This window comes from Coenobita brevimanus, chromosome 54 (genome assembly GCF_032717465.1).
Source record: "Coenobita brevimanus isolate Jiangsu-jjx chromosome 54, ASM3271746v2, whole genome shotgun sequence".
Lineage (NCBI taxonomy): Eukaryota > Metazoa > Arthropoda > Malacostraca > Decapoda > Coenobitidae > Coenobita > Coenobita brevimanus.
In genome coordinates, this window is record NC_137007.1 from 37,795,150 (window position 1) to 37,816,212 (window position 21,063).

Sequence of the window (21,063 nt, forward strand, 5' to 3'; positions counted from 1 at the left end):
TCTGGAAAAGTCATCGCTTACACAACCACAGTTTAGGCATCATATTCACAAACATCATTGAGCTGGAATTGTGATTCAGATTACTTGTGCCTCTTCCTTTATACAGCAACCAAACACTTCACACTAAATCTTAAGTGGATATAATAATAATAATAATAATAATAATAATAATAATAATAATAATAATGAAAAAACAATGATATTTGTCAAGAATCAGTGCTGTTGAGACCAGGTTATAATGAAAACTGATTGAGGTCCCTAATTTTTACTTCCGCAGCCGCTTCCGGACACCATACGAGATGTGGAGATTCGCCAGAAGAGTACTGGTCCACAGTGGAACATCTTAAGATTCAGATGTTTTCAGAAAGATGTGGAAAGATAGGGCAACGTCGGTGAACTTTTTGGCTGTATGGAAAAAGCTTGAATAACAGAGAGGAAAACAAACCCATAAATTCTGAACATCATAAATACAGAACGTTTATGCTGTTCGGTTTGAATAGGCTGGATCTCACAGTAGGAACAGGTGTGAACACTGATTCAGAGATGTCGGACACGTTCGATTTTCCTCACGTGCTTCAGAAATATATATATATATACCATAAATATAATTGAGCGCCGAGTTTATACATTCTGTTCGTGTATAAAAAAAGGCAACAGTTATTATATTTATAAATATTATGGTCTGTAAATTAGGCAATTGATGTTGCAAAAAAATTCAAAGCCCTGATTTTTGACAAGCATAGAATCTAATAATTCTGTGATACAAACAGCATCATTTGGTGTTCCTCTTTATTTTATCGTTCTGTTTTGGGGAGACACTTGAGTCCCCTTGTTCAATTATATACATATATGTTCCGGATTGTGTACCTACAGTGACAGGGGAAATATTACATGGATTTTCATTTCCCAGTTTTGTACGAGCATGTCAGAACAGAGAGGTGTATTCTTTACAAGGCAGAGTATTCAGTATATCACAATTTTATAGAACATCTTTATATATATATATATATATATATATATATATATATATATATATATATATATATATATATATATATATATATATATATATATATATATATATATATATATATATATATATATATATATATATGTGTGTGTGTGTGTGTGTGTTTTTCAGAGTGTATGTATCTTTATTAAAACGGAGAGGTGTAACAAGTGTTTACAAGTTTTTGTTATTGCTGTTGTGTTACTCTCGGTGTTACTGAGGCGGACCACCGGAGCATCAAGGGAAACCGATCGCCCCCACCTAATCTTCGGTGAGAAGATCAGAAAAGATGGGTACCCTGGCGGCAGCACTCCCAGTGGGTGAGGTGCATCGCGATAGCAGCAGCTCTGGAACACCTCATTCCACCGGGACGGGATAGCTGGGGCCGTCTGATTCCCAGGAGATTTGTGGGAGGTGGTGCCACCGCGAAGAGGCGTCCTATCGGCATCAGTGTAACACGTGAAGGGCAATATTACTATCCTGTCCTTAACTAATGAACTGAAATAAACTGTAAAAGAGATCAAAATTATGTCTGTAAATATCTGAGTCATATTTAGGAATGCCTAGTCTTTGTGATATGTAATCTAATGAGTGACCGTGTTGTATATTTGGCCTTATGGTGTGCTGCCTGCTGGAGTGTGGTAAAAGACGTGACGGCAGCCAAGGAGCACACACTGATGCGGAATCTGCGAGGTGTTTGACACTGCGCTGCCACATGATCATTCCCCCGTCTGTGCTGTCTCAAATACTGAAAAGTGATGGAAAAATGAGAAGCAAGGTAATGAAAATGTGAAAGTCTTGGATGTGTATTTCAGGTTAACACAGTAAGATTTTAGTTAGGTAAAGGGAACCCCATCTGTCAAAGAGTCAGTTTTCAATAAATGAGCCAACAGTTGTTCTATTCATTACAGTATCGTTAATATGAGTCTTGAAAGAAAGGTATATATCAGAGTATTCTTTGAAAAGTAGAAGGAGAGGAGATGTGATATGCCTGGATTTACAGGGACATATATATATATATATATATATATATATATATATATATATATATATATATATATATATATATATATATATATATATATATATATATGATCTTGAATTTGGCTCTATATTGTATTTTGTTTTTCTCTTGGAGGGAACTGTTACTGCGGGCTCATGGCCTTTGGTTCCTTCTTCCTCGCATAAAAAAAAAAAAGATATAGATATAGATAGATAGATAGATAGATAGAGAGATAGAGAGATAGATAGACAGATATAGATAGATAGATAGATAGATAGATATAGGTAAATGAATACATACATACAATACAGATACATACATACAGGTACACAGATAGATATAGACAGGTATATAGAGACATACAGATATTACATATTTATATAATGAGAGAGAGAGAGAGAGAGAGAGAGAGAGAGAGAGAGAGAGAGAGAGAGAGAGAGAGAGAGAGAGAGAGAGAGAGAGAGAGAGAGAGAGAGAGAGAGAGAGAGAGAGAGAGAGAGAGAGAGAGAGAGAATCCCCCACCTGTTGACTCATGAGGAAGACCAGCCCTGAGCCTGACAGTCCAGCCCTGGCCGGTGATGTTGCCGCCCCCAGTTACGTATCGAAGGACCAGCCTGTTGCTTGGAGCCAGGTGAGACGCCAAGTCCTCCTGTAACAGCACAAGGACAAGATTTTAAAGAGTGGTCTCCCTTGGCCTCTGTATTCCTATATTGTATTTTTAAATGAGTATGTTGCAGCCACCTCCAATGCTTCAAATACTTATTCTCATCTCAGTATAATCGTCTGCAATTACCTGGCATTGAATATTGGCGTTATTCTAATCTTGAAAGGGTTATTAGTGACAGTATTTCTTAATTTCCTTTGTCTCTCTCCCTCTGAGTCAAGCATTACGTAGAACTGCATAATAGAAGTATTTCCGCTAAGGCAGTGATTAATCCAGCCTTATTACCTCTTCAGGTTCTCAATTATACATCTATCTATCTATCTATCTATATATTTGGGGGAGAGGGGGAGGCTATGCTTCTATTAATGAAGGGATTACCAAATTCTGAAACAAACCATTCTGGTTCGAAGACTATCTCCTAACATGAATTAAATCTCTGGAGACAGTAAGAATATATAAGTAAAGTGTATAAAGAACTTGTGATATAGGGAGAACAAAATCTCCCAGTGATAAGGCACTTACCTGTCCACACACCGTATTGAAGAGGGTCGATTCACCAAAGGAGTCCACGTCATACACCTCCAAGAAAGTGCTGTTGCAACCTTCAGAGCTGGCGAAGTCAACATCTGAAGCAAGGAAGTAAAGCTATTCAAATGATCTGAGGAACAACACTGGTTGTACAAACAGGGGAACAGCAGAGAGACATGTAGAAGAATGTGTATTTATAGACAAAAGCAGTGAACAGAAGTATGCGTACAAACTCAAGATTGTACACCATAAATAACCAAATATGCTAGTACAGCACAGAACCACATATATTCTCTTACGTAACCAGACTCACACATACTGATCCATATTAAAAAAGAAAACAAAAACAAAAACAGGCAGCAGCGTGAACATGACTGCGAGCAAATGGGTCAAAGTATGCGTACAACTCAGAATCATAATCATAACCAGTAATATATCAAGACTCTGGCCTCAAAATATATGGGGATGACTGAAAAGGAAAATGCACAGAACGAGACTTGGATAGACATACGGAACCAAAAACATACGTATAGCAAAAGTTCTACAACGCAGATAAATAGGAAATATGTGTAAAGAACCACAGAAATACGTATGCACAGTCAGTACACACACACACACACACACACACACACACACACACACACACACAGATTGAACCAGAAAAGAACACGTACTGAACCAGACTGCAGCATGGTGGTCCGGGGGTACGGCCACGGAGAACATGCAGTCCTGGTTGGGTGGTGGCGGCCCGGGGTAGCCTGGACTGGTTAGCCGGGCCACTTGACGTACGAACATTGACCCTCCACACCCACCACCTGAAGAAGTGCCAGGAGGTCTCTGTAATCTATGTAACATCTTTGTAATCCCTCTCACTATAATGTCCTGTAACCAACCCTCCACATCCACCACTTACAGAGATGCCAGGAAGTCTCTGTAATCTATGTATTATTTTTGTTATCACTCTCTAATATGTGTAATCTTCCAGTCATGTATGAATAAACGCCTGTAACACCGACCACCTGGAGGAACGTCAGGATGTCTGTAATTAACGTCATATTTATGTAACGTCATATCTCACGGTGGTTCATATTCTAACCTGTAACTGACCCTCCAAACCCGCCGCCTGAAAAAATGCCAGGCTTTCTTTGTAATCTATATCTTCGCAGTGTCTTTGTACTCCCTGAAATACTTTAATTTCTCAGCAACTGGCTATATGTATCTTATCCTGTAATTGACTTGGCACCATCTGCTGCCTGAAAATGCGATACGAATGCCTTGTATTCTCTAATATTTGTACTGGTGTCTACAAATTGTGGATCTTGGCCTATAATGAATGAATTTCGCCCAGTAAATGTATACTCCAAATCTTTTATATCTCTGCCTTGTACTTGAGCCTGTAATATCTCAATGCTCTCTGCAGAGTCTGTGATCTTTGTATGGTAAGAAGTAAAATGTGTTTTTAGTACATAGCTCAACGGTATAGGCTGCATTTGAGAGTGAGAAACTTACACAGATGAGTCTCTCTCTCTCTCTCTTTCTCTCTCCATACATACATACCGACGCTGGAAGTTGTATATGTAAGTGCGAATCTGCCATAACCCCTTGGTGTGTGTTCCAGCCGGAGGACATTGCCAGTAGAGTAGACAGGGCTAGGGTTCCGCCAGCCACACGCAGATATCAGCAGACGAGCCGAAGAGTCCGCGCCGTCGTACACCTGGGAAATTAAATCGTTCTGGTAATCAGAAGAGGACTAGAATGGGGAGGGATCCGCCATCCACACAGACATCAGCAAGTACGTGGAGCCCGTACTATCGTATACGTGAAGAATAAAATCGTTCTGTGGTGGTGACCCCTGTATGTGCGCGTGATAAGCTTGTGTTCGAAGTCTGTAGCCTATCATTTTAAGAGGTCGGTGGTATCCGACGCTACTCAGTCTGTTGCAGCTCTGCAAGCTGATGCCTGCTACGACAGTGCTGGCTTGGGATTTTGCAATATTATACACCATAGGCAGGCAACGAGAGTGAGACTTTTTCGTCTTGGTCTTCTGTTCATCGGCTTCGCCCGAAGGACCTCGGAATCCTGCCTCAGTGCCTATGATGCCTCGACACCACTTGCCAGGCTGTAATAAGGGTCTACAGCAGTAGCGGAGGAAAATCTTAAAACAACAAAGGGCAACAACAAGACCACATTTTTTTTTTTTCTTTGGCCTCTGGCGACTGGCAATCCCCAAGGGCCGCGACCCCCTACCCCTGTTTCTACGAAGGTTCAGCACCACCTACTAGGCCTTAAACACCACTGATGATGACTCTGTCCTCCCTGCAGAAGTAGAGAATCTTAAAACAAAAGACTACAGGAAATCTTATTAACTGCTATTTAAAAAACCCACGTTATTCACTGCTAGACCCATGGCGGCTTTTGAGTTAAAAAGGAATAAAGAAGGGCTTATGCAGGCCTCTATGAAGTCAGTTAATGGATCTGACTCCGTGTTCATAAAGAATGTTAGATGTTTATAAAAACTTTCAAATTAAGAAGTTACCATGATTCAGATACCTGGGATACGTCGCCTAGCATTCAGTTAGACTTATGGAAGATGGCTGGAGTCGCCCTGGGGGATCCAGTCTGGTCTGGTTATATGTGACTCCTGGCTACAACGAGTGAGTCTGAGGGGCCAACCTCTGCTGCTAGCAGGGTCAGGCAATCAGTGTATTAATATGATAATACGTGAGCCATTCTTTCACCTGGTGCGTGAAGTTCAATTACCCTCCGCTATCGTCATGATAAAAATGACTGGAAATTTGTATTGCTGTTGACTAAGATCCTAAGTTAGGTGTCTTAAGCTCTCATTACTCTGTGATATGTGACTGCATTTTGCAACTAGGAAAACCTACTAAAGTGTTGCTGTTATGACTGTAATATGAAAGTGTGCCTGGCAGTGCATATATGTCCGTTGTTGCTGAGGTAGATAATGGTAAAAATTCCTGAAAAAAAATTCATACTAGGTATATCTCACATTAAGGTACCTAATCGCTAAAAATGTCCCTGACCTGTGCATATTCCCGAAGTTACAGTTTTGGACACAACTGGAGCTTTAGAAATTACTGAAACATATATTGACGAAGGAGCTTTGAGAACGTGGCCGGAAATTGAGAAATATTCATTAAAACATTTGTTAAACTGAAATACATATCTGTACCCTCAGTGTATTCCCGGCGGTGCAGTTCTGTCCCCTGTTCGAGATGTAGAAGTTGCTGAAGTATATGTTGATGAAGGAGCCCTGAGGTGCCTGGATCGTTGTGAAGCACCACTGCCTACTATATGCTTTCACGAACCCGGAAGTGCCATTGAAGGTCCGGTTACAACCTGAGAGGAATCATCTTCATCATCATCATCATCATCATCATCATCATCATCATCATCATCATCATCATCATTATCATCATCAGGAACAGTTGCCAGTAATAATCTGTAATCGACAGCATTATCGTCATCATTGTGATCATCAGGAGCAATAGTATTTCTTAAGCATCCTCGTCGCTATCAGTAATCATCGACGTCGCCGATATCTTCATTATTATTATTATTATTATTATTATTATTATTATTATTAGCAGCAGCAGCAGCAGGAGATTTGTAATTATCACTAACCTTGGTCATCATTAGTAATAGTCATCATTTGTATCATCAGCAACCATTGTCATTACCATCATCATTATCAATATCGTCATTATTATCAACATAATCAATACAGTATCATCATTGTTTTCATTTTCACTGTCATCGTCCATCCTGAACATCGTTGTCTCCATTATACAGTCGCCATCAATAGCTTTACAGGTCTGGCAAATGTAATTTGCTGAAAGCTGCTTCAGTGATTTTTGCTTAATTGGTACATTTTGGGGTTGCTGACTTCAAAGTTCACACTGGTTATCCTCCATCGCGCATGGTTTTCTGGCAAAATGATGTGGAATATAAAGTACCGGTGTGCATGAACTGGCATACACTGTAGGTAAAGAAAAATCAAAACTGAAAACGTATATACAAGTGTAAACATTAAATAAAAGAAAATGCACACCACTAATAGCATATGGACTACTTCATTCAAACCCGCACTTTTTTTGTTTCATAACTGTGTCTGGGACTTCTCCGTTTATGGGCTATTAATGAACTCTCGCGGTGCAACATCCAGCAGCAGTCGGCCATCATGCTGACATTCTAATTTCCTTGGTATTTTCTCTTCATCTCCTTCATATCCTAATGAAATCTTTCACCCTGTTTTTCACGCAAAGCTCCCAGATTTTCCGGAAAGTAGTCCAAGTGAGCACTCAGGAAATGTACTTTGAGACTCATGTTACATCCTAAGGCCTTGAACTTTTCCAGCATTCTGCTTACAATGTCTCTGTAGTTTGGATCTTAATAATTACTTAAAAAGATTTTAGTGGTATCTTTGAAGGATATCCATGCTTCTTTTTCAATACTCTCGCTTATACCAATACACCAATCCTGAGACAGCCCTAGCACATATTCAGTATGGACGGTGGGTGTTAGCACCGAAGTGGTGACATGTGGTGGTGTATGGTATGTAGGAGGACTACTGGGCCTTGGGAACAGGCTGTGAAGCCTATGCCCAGAGTCGGACACGCAAAAAATTATCACACTCGAAGTCTACATCACTTTCTACTACCTTCTTGGGCAAAGCTATAATTTATGTTTTCAAGGCTCTCAGGTGGAACTGGGACTAGAACATTAATTCTGGTCCATAAGCAACGGGCCATAAGGGAGAATGAAGGTTTGGATAAAAGATTTCTTTTCTGTTCTTGGCATTGTATCATAGAACATTACATGCGCAAAAGTACAGGTCATCAATATGATTTTTTGGCTCCCTCTAGATCTCTGGAATACTAAAAGGTAAAAAATGTTCTTGTTCACTTTGCCCATTGCTTTAGTTCTTCAACACGAATAATGAAGACTTTATGAACTGTCCATGAATTGTCTTGGTCTTAAAGTTTCACTCCAAGGTATGCATAGTATTTTCTTAATAAGGTCTGTAATATTTCTCTTTTGTTTCCTTGTGACAAATTCACCACAGATATAACACAAACAGTCCGGACAATTACCACAACCTCGTATAGCCATTGCCAGAATGATAAACTACAGCTGACTTTGAAACAAATAAAGTACTATGAATTCCTCTACAAAAATAAAGCTCATCACACTCTTACTATGTATGTCTGAACAGTGCTGAGGCAAGATGTAAACTGGCATACTTCGTTGTTTCTTTTGCCAAACCTCATTCCCACCTACTGATGTTCATGGTCAGTTCTGCTATAAAGCAAATGAAAGTACCAGATTCACATTAAGATCTGTAATATAACGCGAGAAACTAACTATGCTGCCTTGTGAGACTTAGGCCGGAATCTGATAGGCTTAAATTCTTATGGGATCTATGATTTCAAAATCTAATATCATTAACAAACTGTATGTACATTAAAATTTTACTATAATTTTTTAATTCAGCGTATGGAAATTGATAAGAAGCAGGCAAGAAATATTGATTTTTTTTTTTCAAACCTGTTTAATCATCAGTCATATCTGTCATCTACCTTCATCCACCATACGCATCCTAATCACTGTAATTTTCATATTAAAGCCATAAACCGTACAAAATTGGCATCACAATCATCAGTTATCTTCAGTTATCATTAATCACCATACTGAATCACCATCATCCGTGATGTGCACACTTTCATCCCTTTCCTCCCACTTTTACGTATTTCCTACCTTCTAGTGTCCATCATCTTTCATCAGAGATAAAACTGTTGATAACAAATACAATTACCTTCCTTTACCCGGCTTGGATTTAGGTGACAAAGATCATGCATGGCTAAATTGTTGGAATTCAGTGGTAAACTTTTACACACCACCGATCGGTGTAAATAATTAAATTTTGTGTAGCGTACTTAAGACTTCCAGGAAGCTCTTGTTAAAGTATTCCAAGATCAAGTGGTACTCCTGATTTAAAAGTTAGTAATCTTGGGAAATACTGAAACTAAACAGCCAACTTCACAGAAAGAGAAGTGAAGCATCCCCTTGGGTCACGTTAAGCAGTGGAGGGCTGTAGGGAACAGTTTTAGGACCTCCTCTCTTAAGAAATTTACATAACTGACTTTACCGTAATAATAAATATGCTCGTATCAGAATTTACAAGTGGTGCCATATCGTCATTATATTCTGACTGAACTGAGAAGCTAAATCTGCAGCAAGACCAAGACAACATTACTAAATGGTTATCTCATAGACAAATATAGTTTAACCTTAACAAATGTCAGTTTTTGAAAATATGAATTTGCAATATAAGTTTTCAGTGCATAGTGAGAACAAATTGAAGAGCTCGAAAACGTTTAATACATTGAAGAGTGACTTTCCAAAGAGATAATTCCCCCCAAAATGTAATGACGCTGCCGAAAAGGTTAGTAAATTTTTAACTTTCACTGATAAGAATTTCACATTAAGGTTAAAGATACCATCCTTTATACAACAGCCTTGCCAGGCCATTTGAAATATGCAATACGGTCCTAAGCTGCTCACCTATGCGGAGATGTAGCAAAATTAGACCAAGTGCAGTGAAGAACAAAATTAACGTTATTCTTGTGCAACTAATCGTATGACTAAAGAAACAAGAAATGAAGGTATTCTTTCTATCCAAGCGCCGGCTGTGATGAAAATATATAGTTTTTAAAAATCTTCAGAGCTTTCAAAACTCTGTTCAAGTTTGTTTACCTTAGGCCAAGACTTGTCTGTGCATGGCATTAATTTAAATCTTCAAGGACACATAACATAACCTTCATGTCACAATATAGTTTACCACTGGCATGAATTACTAATGGAACTGGCCTATCCAGAATGTGGTTTAGAGCCGCTTCATAAATATTTTCAGAACAATACCACAGGAACAGCTATGAGTCACTGAGATAGTACAACCAATTCAGTACCAGATACAACCATCCTTCCCATATCGAAGGACAACATTGTAGACAAAAAACAGAGAAGCATTTCTTGGTCTCTGGCATTATCTACACCACAAGTGCTAAGAGAGTTCGAGTTACAGTTGACAATGCTGACAGTCTCCTGTCTCGACTGGCTTTAGTAACTTATACATTCATAAGCGGTTACTTTCTGGATAATATCTGAGCAGGATTATGTAGACGGTTTAGACCCTTACTCCCAGGCAATGATCGCTAAACTAACAGGTTGATTATTGGATGCGTTAGTTTTGCCTGGTACACTGAATCACATATCATTAAATATGCTGGACTAGTGTAAAAGCGGGATAACAAATAACAATAGTTTTACATTTTAGAAGCAGGTTCATCATAGAGAAAAGATAAAATGTATTAGATATAAATTCAGAAGTAGAACGTAATACATGCGCTGCTTGAGAGTGCTAAGAAATGAATGACGAAACAGCACTGAACAATCAATAAGGCAGATCGGAAACAAATGACTATCGTTATGCACATCTTTTAAATATTTTTTTCCCCTCGGCCTTAACACACAAAAAAGGAATAAACGAACCGTATAAACATTTGAGGAAAGGGTAGGAAAAAGTTATAGGAAGCTCAACTACTGAATTAGTGAAAGATGTCTTATTAACTTGTGGTAAAGATGTCAACTAAGAAGGGAATCTCGTACGAAAGAGAAAACGGACATGCCATTCATGGACCATAATAGGAATCGGGTTTGCAAGGTAAACACAATACAAGGCAATTGTTTCCTAGTAATTTTTTTCACGCTCGGCAAAATGGTACGCCACAGCAACGTCCTATGCACCCCTATCGGTTGCACCTGGTACTCCCAATCACACTATAGTACGTATTCGTAGATTACGATTAGGATTTCCCTGTTACAGTCAGATAACAGGTAGTAACCCTGAACCATGCCCTCACTGTCTTGAACAAAGCGATCAGCCTTTGATTCATTATGTCCTGGACTGTCCTGCAACAGCCCATCTTCGTTCCAGCCTCAATGACCACCCTCTCGGTGGCTTAGACAGATCCCAGATGGCAGCAGGTATCATTGGAAGAACTCCAACTGCCGTGCTTTTGAGGGTGGTTACTGCCTACCCTCCTCCTCGATAGAGAATAGCCTGCTAGAAGTAAGAATAACTACTCTGACGGGCTTTCCATGCCCGTGTTCTCCTTTTTAGGAGAACGAATCTAATCTAGCTAACTAACTAGTAATTTCCCAGAACGTAAAGTGATCTTAGAAAATTGATAATTGTAATAATCAAATTAATTACAGTTTTTCTTAAAATAGTCTATCATGATCAGAAATTGTGTCATGTGAGCTGTAGCCTCGACTCATGTGTTCCGAACCTCAGATTATTTTCTTGGTTGGGAATATGTGAACCATTTGCGTTTGTTCATGAAATTAGCACGGTTGGTTTGTTCAATAAACCTAACTTCAAAGCATGGTGCGCAGACGTACACACACGCACGAGCAGGAACACACACTGTACAATCCCCCCCCCCACTCTCTCTCTCTCTCTCTCTCTCTCTCTCTCTCACACACACACACACACACACACACACACGTCAACTCACTGGCAATGGAGTAGTGTAGTCTAAACCCGGCTGCTGTAGTTGCCTCGTCGCTCACCAGTCGCAGCTCCACCGCCTTTGTGAAGGAGGTGAGGTGGTGGGGGAAGGTACTGCCGCAATACCCGTGCCCAAGGTAACTGGAATACTGTGAGTGAATCGAAATACAATGCAGATAAAGAAATGGGCCGAGAGACAGACGTAGAAGCGGAAAGAGGTAGAGACAGAAAAAATGAATGCAGTTTGGCAGCACAGCACCAGGATGAGTTTATAACACGATACAGGTTAATGTAATTAGAGTAGCAAAAGAGTACTGGTGATATGCAGGGTTTAAGGATGGAAATGATGGAAGGGATGCAGGAATGAAACCACACGAGGAATGTTGATGAAGCCTATTATAATATATTACCAAGCTGATAGAGACTACGTAGTTTCAGTTGGACAGAAAGAACGTGACGGACATGTCCTAGGTGTAAATTAAATGCAGTGGAACCATACGCGAACAGTTGTCCGTGACCGTACTATCTACTCCAAATGTTCTGTCCCTTCTCCTGCCAGTCAGTAACTTGTAACATTATTGTAGCCTGGGTACAGCTGTTCGTGGTCAGTAACCTATAGTCTGATTTGTTAAAACGTTAGTTTTAACCAACTGTTAACTACCTTTACTAATACAAAGTGGCGAGTTACAGAAGGGCAGGAGGAGAAACGGAACTTTTGGAGGCAACATTACATAAAAATACTCACCGAAAAGTACACCCGATGTCCGCCGATGTTAGTGTAGTACCGATATTGATTGCCTGGGTTGATCAGGTCAGAACTGGACGGAGAGTTCTGTCAGGTGGAAGACAGACGTGTACACATTACAATTTATATGTACAATTTACTCTCCAACCACACACACACACACACACACACACACACACACACACACACACACACACACACACACACACACACACACTGAGGACCGTATATTCATCCATTAATCTCTTCATTACGAGGGCCTCCTTTATGTACTATTCTTGCAACCTACAGACTCCCTTATCTAGTTTTGCAGGGACGCTTCGAACCTAAGGAATCAGAGGCAGCCTTCATTAACCTCTATAATACGAGAAGACAAGCTAAATGATGTAGGGTTTTATTCTTCACCACACAGGAGGCATCGCAGCAACTGTTCTATTGCGAAAAGGAGAGGGAAATAAAATATATGAAAAAGATAGACCAAATATATTATCCTCTTGTATGGTAATGATACGAACCAAGTTGATATGACACGCAAGAGAATACTCAGGTGTAATATAGAAAATTGCTTAAGAAGGGGTGCTAGGAAACCTCCGAAGCTACTTAGAATACGAACATGTAGACTGACAGTAGCAAGAATGAAAAAAAAAAAAAGCGCGTCATCAGGGTGAAGTGGTTAAGGTTTCCAAGCATCTCCCCTTGACCAGTTTATTCTGCGTTTGACACATTGATATTCTCACGTATGCAATCTATGCCAATATTAAAAGGACAAATGCCATTCACGGATGCAGCAAGATGTAATATGCCCAGTAAATCGCTGAGGCTTAGGTGCAAGAAAATTTCCCAAGTCAGCAAGAACATAACCCACTGTTTTGATCTGATTCTGAAGGTCCATTCATGAGCAAACTCTTAGCCAGTTTACCACTAAAATGAGTTCTCTTACTCTTAGTCTACCTATCCATCACCCTGTCGCCTGTTATTCACGCTCTCAGATGACTCTCATTTACGTAACTACCTTTGCATTTGGCATCTCTCTCTCTCTCTCTCTCTTACCGGATCGAAATCAGCAATATAGAGCTGATCCTTGCTGCACTGGAAGGATTGCTCCAAGTGAAAGTCATTAAACTCCAGGTGTATTCGCTGATCTTCCTCAGATGCCGTGATGACCCAGCGACACCGGGTACTGATGGGGTAACTGTTAGGGTACCCGGGGGACTGAAGGGCCTGTGTCTCGTTCGTGGCTTGGAGGCTGGACACTCCACAAGGATCTGGGAAGTTGCGGGGGAAAATGTTGGTTGACTTTATTATAAGGGGTAAAGTTACAAAGTTGCCAGAGAGATGTTAATAAGTAAATAAATAAATAAAAAGAAAGTATTGGCAACAAATGACAGTGTTATATTGAATCCCCCAAGTGGGAGGCAAAGAAACCAAGAATAATAGTCAAAACACTAAGCAAACGGAAAAAAAAGTTGGCTTAGGAGTTGTGTTGAAGAGGATGAAGGTGTGACAGTTGGAACTGAAGAAACAGTAGATATGCCATAATAATTAAATCACCAGACAACCAAAAGCATATGGAAAGATCACGCAAAATACAATAGCCATACAACTATTTAAACAACAGAACAAAGCTGGCAAGGTGTGTTGGAGAGAGATGCTGTGAATTCGTAGTGCGAGCGGACGAGGGCAGAGAGGGGGATTGATGCTACCGGAAACACTAGATAAAAGAAAAAGAAAGAGGAATAAAATATATGAAAAAGATAGGCCAAACACAGTACTGAAGAGAAAAAAAATTACGAGGTGTGTTGGAGAGAGTCGCAGTGAATCCGACGTGCGGCGAGGCGTTGGCGCTGTCCGACTTGAAGTAGACCAGCATAACGTTGGAGGAGGCGCTGATCGGGCCGGGGAGGGAAGTGGTGTTGCACAGGGCGGATATGAGGGGACTCTTGCGGGAGGGACCGTCGTAGATCTGAAGGTGGAAGACATGGAAGGGAATAATAGGCTGGGAAAGAGAAACTGTAGGTAATTCTAATCTGGGGAAGGACTATAGAGGAAATAATAGTCTTTGAGAGAGAGAAATGATAGAAAATGACTGGCATAGAGAGGAAAATGGCAGAAAATAAACAGGTTGGTAGGAAGGCTTATCAGGGTGAAAATGGTATTCAGATACATCTTTCATCGGGAGAAAAGGAAATGTTCACTCGGAAATTAAAATCGTTCAATCCTTTCACTGTTGGGGCAACTCTAGTATTCCAGTCCAGCTAAATCCAGACGACTTTTGCTCAGCTGAGGGTTTAGCCTGAAAGTGTTAATCGGGGAAAGGCAAGGTCGTTCACCCACCTCAATCTTGTCGTAGGGGCAGGGGTCGGTGTCGTTCGCTCCAGGTGGTTCCAAGTCCAGACGGGTGAAGGTGAGGGTGACCACCTGATCGTTCTGTCCCACCACCAGCCACCTACACTCCAAAAGCGGCTCGTAGTAACCTGGAGGGGAAGGGAGGTGTAGAATCATCATCATCATCATCAGCAGCAGCAGCAATGTTATCATCATTACCTACATCGTCATCGTATTTATCATCATCAATATTTCTTTATCCCTGTCATTAGCTTTATTGCCATTTTTCAATCTCTCATTCTCTCATAGTCTGAATCTCTCTCTCTCTCTCTCTCTCTCTCTCTCTCTCTCTCTCTCTCTCTCTCTCTCTCAATAAAACTCACCGTCATTATCAGCGTCCAAGGATCTAATGGTATCAGTGGCATCAGAAGCAGATATATTTACGTTCCCACCACAGGCTGGAAAAGATTCAGACGTGTAAGGTTAGATATAGGCGTAGTTCAGGGCTGGGATGGGTAGGAAGCTATGATGGATGATGATTTGGGCAGATTATGAGTGAGTGTATTTAGGATTATGCCTGAAGATGGTTGAGGGAGAGAAAACGTTTGGAAGATGAGCTGAACAGTCTTATCAATGTGTGTGTGTTTAAATTGCTTACTAGTGTGTGTGTGTGTGTGTGTGTGTGTGTGTGTGTGTGTGTGTGTGATATTATCTATCTATAATCAGAGCGATCGTGGTGTGTGTGTGTGTGTGTGTGTGTGTGTGTGATATTATCTATCTATAATCAGAGCGATCGTGGTGTGTGTGTGTGTGTGTGTGTGTGTGTGTGTGTGATATTATCTATCTATAATCAGAGCGATCGTGGTGTGTGTGTGTGTGTGTGTGTGTGTGTGTGTGTGTGTGTGATATTATCTATCTATAATCAGAGCGATCGTGGTGTGTGTGTGAGTGTGTGTGTGTGTGTGCATATAGCTGAAGTGGTTGCACGTGTGTGTGTTAAATTATACAGTATATCAGAGTGTCCACGCACATTACCCACAGCTCACATCCCACATCCTCACCATAGGTAAACTCCAGGGCCGCCGTGAACCCAAGGTACTGTCCTGAATAATCTGATGTGAACTCTACCCTACTCAGCCTTCCCGGAGCCACGACCACAGGCAGAGCACTCGAATGGTCACCGCAGAAGCGTTGGATGAGGTGGTCGTCGCTGGAGGTGTGGCCGTCGTACACGCTCACACTGTCCCAAATGCAACGCCTATGGGACTCTAAGTGTAGCTCTTGGAATCTGAAAAATTATGAAAGTGGAGGTTATGCATTATTTCAGAAGCATGGAGGTATCGATGACTGTTCCTCACGCACTGTCTAAGGATCTCAATGAGTGCTGCCTAGATTCTTGAGAGTGGATAGATAGGGGATTTTAATATTTCGTTGTGGTCTCTCTTAGGATCTATATAATGGCTGTGGCTTTTGGGACATTTGTGTATTTTGAATTCTCTTATAGGAACTTACATATTTCTTGTGGTCTTTTTTGAGAGGATATATTTCTGTGTGTCTCTTTACAGGATATATAGTTTACATCTCTCTCTCTCTCTCTCTCTCTCTCCCTCCTTACTTGATATGTGCCACTTTATTCTCGGGTGCAGTGATGTCCCACACGCAGTTCATGTGGTTGTGGTAGACGGGGCGCGTTGGTAGTTGCAGGGTCGTGGGAGCAGATAAGTTACCTCCGCAGCCTGTCAGAAAAAGAGAAAAAATGTGATTGACTCCGATGCGGCGATATCACACCTCACACTGCCGCACCTTACAGTCACATCACACTTCAAACGACCACATCTCACACTAGCACACTTTACAATCCCACCACACGTAGCACCTCCCCTCACCACACCTAAGACTTCCACCACACCTTGAACGATCTCATTTCAAACTACCACAATTTATAGTTAAACCATATCTCACAATTTTCACACACACACACACACACACACACACACACACACACACACACACACACACACACACACACACACATTTGCCATTTCTCACAAGCTTGGAACACTACCAAACACCTTCACCAACCACCAAACACCCTGCACCAACCACCAAACACTCTACACTAACATTACACCGATTTCACCTTAACTTAGCCCATATATTGATCCTTTAGCGTCCTATTTCAAGAAGCTCAGTGGCAGAAAAGGACAACGCCACGTCTCTAGATCATTTCCATTATAATTCTTCTTGACTAGCTAGTACCATATTGTAGTGTTAATCTCTTGTCATACCTCAGCATTACAGATGGAGAGAATTCAGTTTTAGGCCAAGTTAGAGTAAAAGGAGTATTAGTAACTTACCTTGCACGCTAAAATTGGCCACAAATCCCAACTTTCTCACAGAGTGGTCAGTTGTGAAATTCAGAACCGTGGTGCCCTTGGTGGTGAGGACGGAAGGGGGGCCCTGCTCCCCGCAGTACGGTCCCCACGTTCTCCCTCTCCTAATCCGATCCCTCCTCCCCCAGCCACGTCGACGACGCTCCTCGTACATCTGCAGCTTGTCGAACCTGCAGCTGTAGCTATCTGAGATTGAGAAGAAGAAAATATTATATAGCTCATTTTCAGCTCTTGGGCTTTTATTCTTTTTATTTTTATTTTTGGCGATAATGAAAGAAGTTTGAGAGCAAGATGGATGAGATGAAAGCAAACTGATTCAGGTTTATACTGGGTAAACAAAGGTGTGAAGGAGGTTGTTGTTGATGTTGTGGTCCCAGGCTTATCTGAAAGTAAACCCGGTGGACATCAGGATGAAGTCGTCATTCACCTATTGTTCACCATTCTTCTTTCATGGAAGAGGAAGAGAGTTGAGGAACGTTTGTACTACAGAGGAGTAGCGTGAATACTGAATAATATTTGATGAAATTTTGGAATATGTTAAATGGAGACGGATACAGTACCTTCCTCCTCATCAGTATCACAAATAATAACTGGAAGGCTTTATGAAATATATCTGTACCTTCCATCTCACCGTTTCGCAACTTATGCCTGGTAAAAATCTGGAGAATCATAAGTCAAAATATAGTGGTACCTTTCTGGCTGAAGAACAATTAAAAAAAAAAGAGGGGGGGGAAATCATAAATCGAAATGTACCGTCCACTTATACATAGCGCATAGTGATTTTTCCATTCATTACTATTATTAAAACCAGGGAACTATATACTTTATAAGAACAGAAACAAACTATATCACTACCTTCCAGTTCAAAGGACAAGAAGTGAATGACAACGAACTGCTCCTCATCCGCAATGATTCGGTACAGACAGTTGACATTATTTGGATAATTCTCAGGGTGGCCTGGACTGACGATGTATCCTGATGGCTGGGTGTAGTTGATGCCGCAGCCTGTGTCCCAAGAGACCTACAAATAAATAAATAAATGAAATGAATATCCAAATTAATAAATAAACTGCTTTAGAGTGGGGGTCTATCTCTGGAACTCTGAAACTCCTATGGCTTACTCTCGGCTAAGATAAGGGTGGTTGGAGTCACAAACAGACTTCATATAAACTGGCAATTTTCTAGAGCAACTGACCACTACACAAGCCAGCATCAGACACAGACCAGAAAGGTCCTCTTGGACGTATGATCTTTGGAGTTGGAGTGGAAGAGGGGCGTGACTGATTTTTTTTTTTTTTTAACTTCAACTTGGCCTAAAACTGCCACATATTTAATGCTGAGTTGTAACATGAGATTAATAATGGAATGTGGTGCTAGTAACGAAGAAGTGCTATGGAGAGGATGTAGAGCCGTGGCACTGTCTTTTTCTGCCACTGGGTTACTCGAATCAAGCTGCAAAGAGACAAAGTTATGGGCCAAATTAAAGACGCATAGATGCCTGAGGACATTATGGGAGATGGAAGCTGAAAGAAATCGCGAGTCAGGACATGAGAATCAGCAGCTAACCTTGAACCCACAGCCCTCAAGTTCGGCGAAGAAGTGGAAGAGAAATTTGACTAGATATCTGGAGACTCGAGGAAAGGAAATTGAGAGAAATCGTTAGCCAGGTCACAGGAAGGAGCAACTTGCCTGGAACCCACCGCCCTGGACTTCGGCGTTAGTGTGGAAGAGCAGCTTGACTCGATCGCCCGAAGAGACGATGGGGGAAGGCATCTGTTTACCACATAGCTTCTGGTCACCCACCCACTGCAAAGGGCCGTGCGGATCACCCTCTGGACGTTCCGAGTGTAGCACCTGGGAAAAGAGATAGAAGTGGATGAGAGAGAGAGAGAGAGAGAGAGAGAGAGAGAGAGAGAGAGAGAGAGAGAGAGAGAGAGAGAATATCAAAACTTACATGCTAACTCATCCCCCATCCCCTCCCCCCTCCTCCGCCTTCTCCCGACTCACCTGCAAGTAATCGTTCTGGCAATTGTCGCTGGTCTCAATATCAAAGCTGTGGTTGAAGGTGAGGACGGCGTGGTACCCTGCCGGAGTATCAATCTTCCACTCGCATTCCATGTTCGCCGGGTAATCATTAGGGAAGCCAGAGCTGGAAAAGGATCCGCCTTTCCCGTGGAACAGTCCGCCACAACCTACGAAGAAACAGGGTAATGGGAAGAGGGATCATCATCATCATCATCATCACCGTCTCCTGTCATCATCATCATTGTCATCATCAACATCTCTTTTTCACTATCATAGTTCCATACTGAAGGAATAAGTCATGCCGAAATATTTGCATTTTCCAAATGACCAGTTTCAGATAACCAATGATATTCTTTCATTTGAACAATTAATCCCTTCAGTCCATGGACGTAGTTTACTTCATGCTGTTATCTCCATATCGTCTGGTGGTAGCAATAATGAAATAGAAAATATACGCTATCGAAATGAAAAGGTTAATGGAACTATGATATTAAGGCATCTTTGAACTCCTTCACTCCCATATGTATGTCTTCGAAGTTCATGCTATATCCTTGCTATTTTATTTACCTTTAGGAGGAACTTTTAAAATGAAGCAGATAAATGAAACCTTCATCGTCTTTTTCAGTACTATGGTGCTCTTCTATATTGACTAAAATTGTTTAATACATCATTAATTCTTTAGTCTGAGAACGCAGTTTTGGTAACACCCTTGCTCTTAAACATATGATTCTATTTAGTTTAAGTGAGGCTGAAGGGGTACGTGGAAACTGTTTTTAAATCCTCCACAATGTCATGTCTCCCCTTACCTGAATAAGATCGACTAGAAACAGCGAGATCAGTGAAAGGGTTAACTACTGTCTCTTACCTCAGCTGAACAAAATAAACTGGGCACTGATCGGAATACAATGTTTTGGGTGTGTCTGTTAAAGTGAGTAGATTATAAGAGATACTGTATAGCTCGGTGTTGGCCGGATGTACTGTAAATTACACTGACACCCCTGCCCATCTGCTAAAGGTCTTAAAGAAACATTGATCAGACACTACTAATGAATCTTAAATAGATGACCTCAGTTGGTAGGGAAGTAAAACCGATGCAACTGTATCATATGAGTATTGTGTGGACTACCTTGGCAACACAGCAACACCCTCCATCAACTAGATCTCTGAGGCCATTCAAAGTGTGATGCTCTAATGGTTTATGGTGTGAGTGCATTTTTCTTGTGGTCTACAGGCTTAATCGACAGACCAACAGAGGGTAAATCCAGTGACTGATATGATACGAGGAGCAAATTTGTCTACTGTTATCCTGGCAAAATTGCTTAACTGTGAACATCCATATGAATAAAACAACCACCAACCTCTAGTATGCCTGTCTGCGATGGCCCTGAAGCCCTGCCTGACGCCCGACCCATCCGTCCTAAACTGCACCATGATGTTGTTCGTCATGGAGCGGCCCACGTTCATCTGAATCCCTGTGCCCGTGTACCTGCCCATCAGCGGGGAAGTGAAGCGCGGCCCATTGTGCACCATCACATAGTCGTGGTGGATGGCATCCTCAAGATTGAAGCTCGTGAACTTAAACTGGAATAATGAAGGACGTAAGAAAACTGGACTCTTGAGAAGTAGGGAAAAAATGGCTGATATTCTTGGAAAGCTCCTGTTCTTGCAAAAATTCATTATTTATCTTACTATATAAATGATTGCCTGCTGATCAATGGAATGAATTTTTAGTGGCACGAATATATATGTAAAGGTTTCATGTTATTAATCGTCGAATA

The 21,063-nt window shown here is 41.1% G+C and overlaps 1 protein-coding gene across 1 annotated transcript in view; it reads right to left on the reverse strand.

Moving 5' to 3' along the window:
- Positions 1 to 265: 265 nt before the first annotated feature.
- LOC145401104 (cubilin-like) overlaps positions 266 to 21,063 on the reverse strand; it is an 87,122-nt gene continuing 66,324 nt past the window's right edge. The window contains exons 56-75 of the mRNA XM_080273476.1: positions 20,644 to 20,866; positions 19,268 to 19,452; positions 18,950 to 19,114; positions 18,116 to 18,281; positions 17,225 to 17,446; positions 16,483 to 16,603; positions 15,929 to 16,155; positions 15,251 to 15,325; positions 14,877 to 15,016; positions 14,334 to 14,505; positions 13,593 to 13,807; positions 12,543 to 12,629; positions 11,805 to 11,946; positions 6,398 to 6,564; positions 4,762 to 4,918; positions 3,873 to 4,019; positions 3,199 to 3,302; positions 2,535 to 2,661; positions 1,307 to 1,517; positions 266 to 323 (exon numbers count right to left, since the gene is read on the reverse strand). Coding sequence (XP_080129602.1) covers positions 266 to 323; positions 1,307 to 1,517; positions 2,535 to 2,661; positions 3,199 to 3,302; positions 3,873 to 4,019; positions 4,762 to 4,918; positions 6,398 to 6,564; positions 11,805 to 11,946; positions 12,543 to 12,629; positions 13,593 to 13,807; positions 14,334 to 14,505; positions 14,877 to 15,016; positions 15,251 to 15,325; positions 15,929 to 16,155; positions 16,483 to 16,603; positions 17,225 to 17,446; positions 18,116 to 18,281; positions 18,950 to 19,114; positions 19,268 to 19,452; positions 20,644 to 20,866 — 3,111 coding nt within the window. The remainder of the gene's footprint in view (positions 324 to 1,306; positions 1,518 to 2,534; positions 2,662 to 3,198; positions 3,303 to 3,872; positions 4,020 to 4,761; positions 4,919 to 6,397; positions 6,565 to 11,804; positions 11,947 to 12,542; positions 12,630 to 13,592; positions 13,808 to 14,333; positions 14,506 to 14,876; positions 15,017 to 15,250; positions 15,326 to 15,928; positions 16,156 to 16,482; positions 16,604 to 17,224; positions 17,447 to 18,115; positions 18,282 to 18,949; positions 19,115 to 19,267; positions 19,453 to 20,643; positions 20,867 to 21,063) is intronic.